At 36.1% G+C, this 8538-nt stretch overlaps 1 protein-coding gene across 1 annotated transcript; it reads right to left on the bottom strand.

Moving 5' to 3' along the window:
- Positions 1 to 5212: 5212 nt before the first annotated feature.
- LOC131158509 (uncharacterized) lies at positions 5213 to 7405 on the bottom strand. Its single transcript, XM_058113379.1, has 2 exons — positions 7129 to 7405; positions 5213 to 5505 (listed from the first exon to the last, which is right to left on the bottom strand). The coding sequence occupies exons 1-2, from the start codon at positions 7403 to 7405 to the stop codon at positions 5213 to 5215; spliced, it is 570 nt and encodes a 189-aa protein (XP_057969362.1).
- Between the last annotated feature and the right edge of the window lie 1133 nt (positions 7406 to 8538).

Raw genomic sequence — 8538 nt, 5'->3', positions numbered from 1 at the left:
ACGAAGTTCATAGTATAAATAGCCCAAACCTCAAATTTTTATGCAAGAAATCAGAAAAATTTCCTCTTTCCCTCCTCTTTACGGTTTCTCTCTTCTCTCTCTTCGATTTCGGCTCCGACGTTCGTCGAATCGACGATCTCAGGCCACAACGACGTTCCTAGGGAAGTTCTCTCCAAATCTGCAAGAGCTGATCGTTAGTGGGACTGAGTTGAAATTCATCCATGGTTTAAGGTAAAATTTTTTATGTAAAATTTGGTCTTACCATAGTTATAGGAAATGTTATTCACGGAAAAATACTGAAGTTTAGTTCTGAGAATTAATGTTTTCAGAGTATTGAACGGGAAACCCTACAGGTGCAGGACGAGTGCATTTTAGGGGCTTTCTTTTCAGTTTCTGGTAAGAGAATAAACTGAAACAGTTATTTTCCATGCAAATTAGTATTATTTATCAGCAAATTAATTTTCAGGAAAACATGTATTATATTTGAATATTATTGAGAAAATACATATTTGAGAAATACTACTATTATACAGGAAATATGATTTTAGAATGAAATATATGATTTTACTCAGCATTGTGTGGCATGAATATTATTTTACATAATAAGTATTATATTATAACAATTTTATGAATGAAGTATGATTTTCAGAAGTTATGAAATATTGCAGTGCATTATAGTTTCAAAATACATGATAAATGACTTATTTATTCAGAATGATATGTATGAACTATTCGGCGCAAGGCCGTCATTGATAGTCGGAGTAAGACCGTGTATGATGTATGATTTTGGTGCAAGGTCACTGATGTGAAAGTAATCGACGCAATGTCGTATGTATTTTGTTATCACAGAAAATGCTATCAATCTGCTTACGTTAAATTGTATATTATCATGTATTATATATTATCAGAATTCGGATGTTAGTTTAGTTCAGTTACAGGAATACGGTACCGTTACTATACAGATCAGATATTATGTTCAGACTTGTGTTAACCACCCCACAAGAAGGTGGGAGATGGATAGTCGATGTGACTTTCAGTGTAGAATTGTAGACGTCCACTTGACAGTCCGAACCAGGGTGTGGCGAACTCATCGTACTTACAGATATTTTTGACTCGGCAGTGGTTAGCCAGCCATTGTCGGGTCCCGCCTTCGGCCTGCACAACCCGTCATAGGGTGTGTAATACATGACATCAGCTAGTTATTCATTCTGGGTATGTTTTTAGTATTATCAGCTATAACATACATTTTATGAACAGTATGAATTATTAGAAAATACGAAAGTATATAATTATTTAGTATGTTACGATAAATATTTACAAATATATGAAATGTATTGTATATGTATAATTGTATTAAATATTCATGTTGTTACACAACTGTATTTAGTTTATTTTTCCTTACTGAGAAATGTCTCATCCCCAAACTTAAATAATTTTCAAGAAACCTAGAAGGACTTGTGGATCGAGACGGCAATTGAGTCTGTTGTGCTACCCGTTAAAAGGATAAGTTTGAACTAGGATTAGGAGATTTTGATGTGGGATCCTAGAGTTATTTTTGTAGTTTGGGAGATTGTATATAAACACAATGTTTTGAATTATATTTGACTCTGGTATTATGTATTTATGGTTATGAGAATGTAATTTACATTTTATACTGTTTAGGTTTCCGTTGTAAATGTTAAATGAGTTCTCGTTACCCTCGGGTTCGAGTTGACATTATTAAATATATTTTATTATATGATTAGATTAGCAGGTTGTTACATATTGGGCTTTGGTAAAGTTGGAAGATAAATTAATTGGGGGTTGGGTACCACGAACTGCATGAGAAAAATTTGTGGAAGCAGAAGCTAGTTAATGGCCAAGGTTCTCGAAGCAAGGTTGAGAAACAATTAATGGACTAGTTCTTTGAAGTGGTTTTGAAGGCGATGGGGTTTGAAGAGCATAGTCATCAACACTTCAAACTTTGAAATTGCTTAAAGAAGCTTGACCCTTCGAAGGGCCTTTTCCTTTAAAACTCATTTGATTCTCCTTTAATAAATTTTATTTGAAAATCAAAACTTAATAAAAATAGTTTGTCATCTTGTAAAAATTTGTTTCGAAACTAGATTTTGAACATTCTTTTGAAGAATTTCTTTTGCTGACTTGCAATCAATTTGTAATAAAAATTCTTTTTTGAAAACATCATTTTAAAATTTTTGAATACATAAAACAATAGATGAAATTTCCTTTTTCATGGTAGAATAATTTATATAAGGTCTAATTTAGACATCGGAATGGAATCTAACTAACTGCTCTTGACCATCTATGTGACGACCCAAAAAATAACTAATAATATAAATAATATAATCTTTGATACTACAATTGTGATGACTTGAACCCAGTGGGGTTTAGGGTACACCTTTCTATAAATTAATTTAAAATAAGCATCGGAAAATAATCTAAACCTCAATACAATACCAAAGTACTAAATCCCCACAAATTACGTAGGTATGTCCCAGTATCATTATTACATCATATAAAACAAAAAGCATAATTCACTAATTTTTACACAAGCACATACTTTAAATTAAATAACTAAGTCCCGCCCCGAAGCTCACTTAGCTTGATTCTCTGAATGTCCTGAAATGTGAATATTTATTACGGTGAGACACATCTTAGTAAAATGAAATAGATTATTATCAGTGTTGGCAACATGGATTTTTATGTAAGCAAAATGCATTCATTAATTTAACTGTAAATGAGATGACATTTGTAACTGTACTCACACCTATATAATTGAAAATACATATTTTCTTCTCAAAACATACCTCGGCTTAATAAATAGTCATGTTTACATAAATCTACATATATGCATAGAAGAACCTCCTCGACTGGACTAACATCATGTATGACCCATGATCGGGTTGTGCGGTCCGAAGATTGGATTTAGCCTTGTCTGACCTACCGCCAAGTTAAGTCAACATACTCGTCTGTAAGTCTGATTTGCCTACCCAGCCTGGTCTGGACTCCAGGAGAATACACAATCATTCTTTGGCCAAATCGACTATCTAATTACCAACACTCTCAGAATAGTATAGCAGCACTCATATCTCACTAGCTACGGTATCGAGTTTCCTTTACATATTTGGTCCATCAAGGTTCTTAAACCATTTAATGCAATTTATATAATAAAATAGTAACATGAACTCATTTTCACAATTCGGTATAAAATCGTTATATCACAAATCAGTATAAAACTGTCATTTCATAACTCGGTATCAAACCGTCATTTCATAACTCAGTATTAAACCATCATTTCATAATTCGGTATCAAAATGTCATTTTATAATTCCACAATATTTACAAAGATTAGTATAAAATCATACTTTATTGTATATCATTGTAAAAATATTCTAAGAGGTTTATTTATGCAGTAATATAATCATTTCTCATGTCACACAATTTGAGTGGTATTTCATAATTTAATAAACTTCTCGGGGAAAATATATCATAATATACCCGGTGTATTTTACTGAAAATGAGGGTATAATCATCTCCACAATTTAATTTAACTCAAAATATATAATTTAAAGGAAAACTGAGATGATCAACCCTACTCACTTTAATATTCCCAAATACATGTATAATAAAACAATATCATCAAATCAAAAGCTTGATTCATTCATAAAATCCAATATAATATTTCTGTATTCAAATACTCAAGTTTAATCGGTTCAATTCCAAAATAAACTGACATAATTTATTCCTCTTACTTTAGTCCTAGAGTGGTACCTACAACGTTCAAATGACAAAATCACTGTGGTTAAAACGTTAAGGAGCGGAGATAGGACCTGAAAATGATGTTTGTTTTTTAATTTGGTGGAGAGATGGACAAGAAATTAAGAGAGAGAGAGAGAGAGAGAGAGAGAGAGAGAGAGAGAGAGAGAGAGAGAGAGAGAGATTGAGGAGAGAGAAAGAGAGATGGTATGGCCACAAAAGGATGGGGGTGGGGCAATTGAAAGATTGAAATTCAATCTTCCTGAATGTTTTAGGAAGATTGATTCTTTACATATATATAATATTATATTATATAATTAATTAATTTTTTTTAAGGATCACTACATCCTCCCCTCATTAAAATTTCGTTCTCGAAATTTATCAACCTAACATTTATTACAACCTCTGGAATCCAGCACACATACCCGCAACATGTCCTCCAATAACTAAATCATCCTCCCGGATTTTCCATCAATCTGGGGATGAAATGTTGTGCAAAAGGTAAGGTGTGATCCCAAGGCTTTCTACAAGCCTTTCCCAAACTGGGAGGTGAACCATGAGTCTTGGTTTGATATGATGGATACTAGTACACCGTGCAATCTAATTATCTCTTGAACATACAATTCTACTAGTCTATTCATGGAGTAGTTAACTTTGATGGAAATAAAATAGGCAGTTTTTGTCGAACGGTCGACAACTACCCAAATGACGCTTTGCCCATGAAGTGCTAGTGGTAATCCTGTGACATAATTCATAAAAATATGCTCCCACTTCCACTCAAGAATATGGAGTGGTTGCAATGGTCTTGTTGGTCTCTGATATTCAGCCTTCGCTTGTTGACACGTAAGACACTGCTCCACAAATCAGTAATTTCTCTTTTCATGTTGTTCCACCAGAAGAATTCTTGCAAATCTCGATACATTTTGGTGCTCCCTAGATGCACTATATAAAGAGAGCGATGAACATTTTCCAGAATTGTTCTTTTAATCTCTACATCATTGGGTACACATAATTTGGTGTGAAACCTTAAAACCTCATCATCTAAGATGCTAAAATCCATCCTCAGTCTACACTGTACTTTACCCATAAACCCTACCAACTTTGAATCTTTCATCTGTGCGGCCTTAATATTCTCGAGCAAGGTCAGTTGGATTACAAGGTTAGCAATGAAAGTCTGATGATTTCCCTCCACTATTTTCACACCAAATCTCTCTAGATCCATCTTGATTTTATGTTAAGTTATTACTGCTGAGACTGATGCATTCACTGACTTTTGACTCAATGCATTAGTTACCACATTAACTTTTCCTGAGTGGTAACTGATGGTACAATCATAGTCTTTTATTAGTTCATGTCATCTCCTCTGTCTCATATTCAGTTCTTTTTGCGTGAATAAGTACTTAAGACTTTTATGATCTGTAAAAATCTCGCAACTTTCACCATACAGGTAGTGTCTTTAGATTTTCAACGCAAATACCACTGCCGTCAATTCAAAATCTTGCGTAGAATAATTCTTCTTGTACCCCTTGAGTTTCCGAGAAGCATATGCAATGACCTTCCTTCGTTGCCTCAATACGCACCCAAGCCCTTTCCAAGATGCATCATTATAAATTATAAAACCACCTACTCCTGATGGAATGGTCAGGATCGGAGCAGTGACAAGTCGTTGTTTCAATTCTTGGAAGCTTTGCTCACGATCATCTGACCACTCATACTTCACATTCTTTCTTGTCAACCTTGTCAAAGGATCTGACAATTTAGAAAACCCTTCCATGAATCGGCAATAATACCCTGTCAAACCTAAGAAACCCCTGACCTCGTGAACATTCTTCGATCTCGCCCAATCCAGAACTACCTTTATCTTGCTTAGGTCCATAGAAATACCACCCTTAGATATCACATGTCCTAAGAATGCAACTCTTTTTCTTTTCTTTTCTTTTTTTCCAGCCAAAACTCATATTTCTTAAATTTAGCATAAAGCTTCCTTTCCCTCAGCACCTAGAATACCAACCTCAAATGATTTTTATGCTCCTTGAGACTCTTCGAATAAACCAAAATGTCATTAATAAATACCACTACAAATTGATCCAAATATTCATGTAAAGTCTTGTTTATAAGATCTATAAATGCAACAGGAGCATTAGTAAGTCCGAATGACATAAATAAAAATCTGTAGTGGTCATACCTAATTCGGAATGCAGTCTTTGGAACATCTTCTAACTTGATTTTTACCTGATGATACCATGATCGGAGATTGATTTTAAAGAAAACTTGTGTTCCCTAGAATTGGTCAAACAAATCATCTATACGGGGAAGTTGATACTTGTTCTTAACTGTCACCTTGTTTATTTCTCAGTAATCAATGCACATTTTCATCGATCTGTCTTTCTTTTTAATAAATAAAACTGGTGCGCCCCAAGGTGACATACTAGGTATAATGGAGTCTTTATTCAGTAACTCCTATAACTGTTCCTTCAATTCTTTCAATTTTGCTAGAGTCATTCTATATGGAGCCTTAGAGATTGGTGTTTTTCCTGAAACTAGATCAATAGTGAACTCTACTTTACGATCAGGAGGCAACCCAGGTAGGTCCTCCAGAACACATCTGAGAATTCTCTCATTACTGGGATATCCTCAAGCTTTAGTTCTTCCCTTGGTACTTCCTTCACACATGTTAGGTACCCCTGACATCCATCCAAGAGTAGTCTTTTTGCCTGAATAGCTAACAGTATCTGTGGTGAGGAGTGCACGCACGACCCAACAAGTTTGTACTCCTACTCTCCAGGAGATTTGAACACTACCTCTTTCTTGTAACAGTCTATGCTAGCATAACTGGAGGTTAGCCAATCCATCCCTAGAATCACATCAAATCCATGCATGTCAAATACCACTAAGTTAGCCAGTAGCATCATTCCCTGAATACAAATTGGATAGTTTTTAAGAACCTTTTTACAAACCACCACGGTTCTCGTCGGTGTGACCACTAATAAGTCTGCATCTAATAGCTGAGTTCCCACCCCACGCATTTTTATATACTCCAGAGATATGAATGAATGTGTTTCCCTTAATCAAACAATACAACAACTTTATTTGCAAATATGAAGATATTACATGTCACCACGTCACCAACATTTTCTGCATCTCCCGGAGTAAGAGGATAAACATGCGCCTGAGCGATGTTCCTCTGGTAGTCGCTTCAAGTGCCAAATTGTTTCCCCGGAATTGATTAGGAGTGGGTGCATTGCTCGATGGCCCATGACAGTCTCGTGTAATGTGACTGGTTACCGTACCGATAATAGATAACCGCTCTAACCTAGCATTCCCCCCAAAACCTCACATTACACCTAGGACAAGGAGGGCGTGATTAATTACCCTGATGAGCTTTATTCCCCAATTCTTTTCTCTGGTCCACATTGTTACTATTTCTCCTTAATGGACCTTGACTAGTACTAGCGTGAAAACCAAGAGGCATGGGCTTCTTCCTCTGATTCAGTATCCCTGCACCCCTCTGTAGACTTGTCTCCAATTCTGTTGTTTTATCCATCAACTCCGAGAAATTTTGAACTTGAAATGCCACCACCTTCTTGTAAATCCTTTGACTCAGGTCTTTCTCAAATCTCCACGTCTTCTGTGATTCATATGAAACCATATGCGAGGCGAATTAAGACAGCTCAACAAATTTGACCGCATACTACTGATGGTCAAGTTCCCCTGGGTCAAGCTCACAAACTCCTCCGCCTTGGCATCTTTGGTGGAAGCAGGGAAGTATCAATAAAAAAAGAGCTCCTTAAAACGATTCCAAATCAAAGTTGCGAGTCCTGGCCTCTATTCTTTGAGTAGCTTCACAGATCACCAATGCTTGGCCTTCCCAGTCATTTTAAAAGTAGCATGAAGAACCTTATGTTCATCTATACAGCATAGGTCTACTAGTAACTCCTCTATCTCCCGATCCCAATTCTGTGCAACGATCGAGTCAGCTCCTCACGCAAAAGTCGGGGGATTCATGCAGTTGAATTGCTCAATAGTGCAACCCTGGTTAGTGGGTGGGCAGTTCTGCCCCTTAAAGTTCTGCATGATCCCTGCCATGACTTGCTGGGTTAAACCATGTCGCACTGAAGAGGAGTCAATGTCGTCCTTGTTGGGAGCTCCCATATTACTACTTCCTCCAGCATTCACGTTATTATCTCTGGGGTTCATCCAGAAATTAACTTAGAATCTTAATATCGTAACACTTGGTATAACCATTTAACTAGGAAACTATAAGGTGCACAATACCCTCATACAAGAATACTTAGGCTCTCATTCCGGAACTTTCTCTACACAAATAAACTAATTTAACGTCCAAGTTCCCAATTTAAATATCAATTTCACTATTCAGACACAAAACTGTCAACGATTTTCCTGAGATCTCTAAAATTGTCGACGACTGGAGATACCAAGGGCATGTTTTTGAGGAAACCGTCGACGGTTTGCCCCTTGAATGCTTCACTAAATCCCTCTTTTATATAAGTTACACATTTCAAGAAACGAATCTCTAATCGCACACATAATTACAACGTCCAGAATACTAAACTACAAATATCCTAGTGTTATGAATGGTGGCTCAATTCTTATAACAACTAATTTTCACAAAGAGAAGAACATAATGCAACCTTCCGAGAGAAAAACCGTCGATGGTTCACTGTGGCCTTTCTGAAACTATTGACTGTTTTGGGAAATCCAAGGAAACCTTCGATGGACTTCTGCTTCCGACAAATCCAAGATTCGAATTTGTTTAGTGCA

This window comes from Malania oleifera, chromosome 6, assembly GCF_029873635.1.
Source record: "Malania oleifera isolate guangnan ecotype guangnan chromosome 6, ASM2987363v1, whole genome shotgun sequence".
Taxonomy (NCBI): Eukaryota; Viridiplantae; Streptophyta; class Magnoliopsida; order Santalales; family Ximeniaceae; genus Malania; species Malania oleifera.
This window is presented reverse-complemented; position numbering and strand designations above follow the sequence as displayed.

Excerpts from the sequence above, each read along its gene's own strand:
- LOC131158509 (XM_058113379.1), bottom strand. The coding sequence starts at position 7,405 with ATGGTTTCATATGAATCACAGAAGACGTGGAGATTTGAGAAAGACCTG. Across the intron at positions 5,506-7,128 it reads GGGGAATAAAGCTCATCAGG|ATCCTTTGACAAGGTTGACA; the intron begins GTAATTAATCAC and ends CTAAATTGTCAG.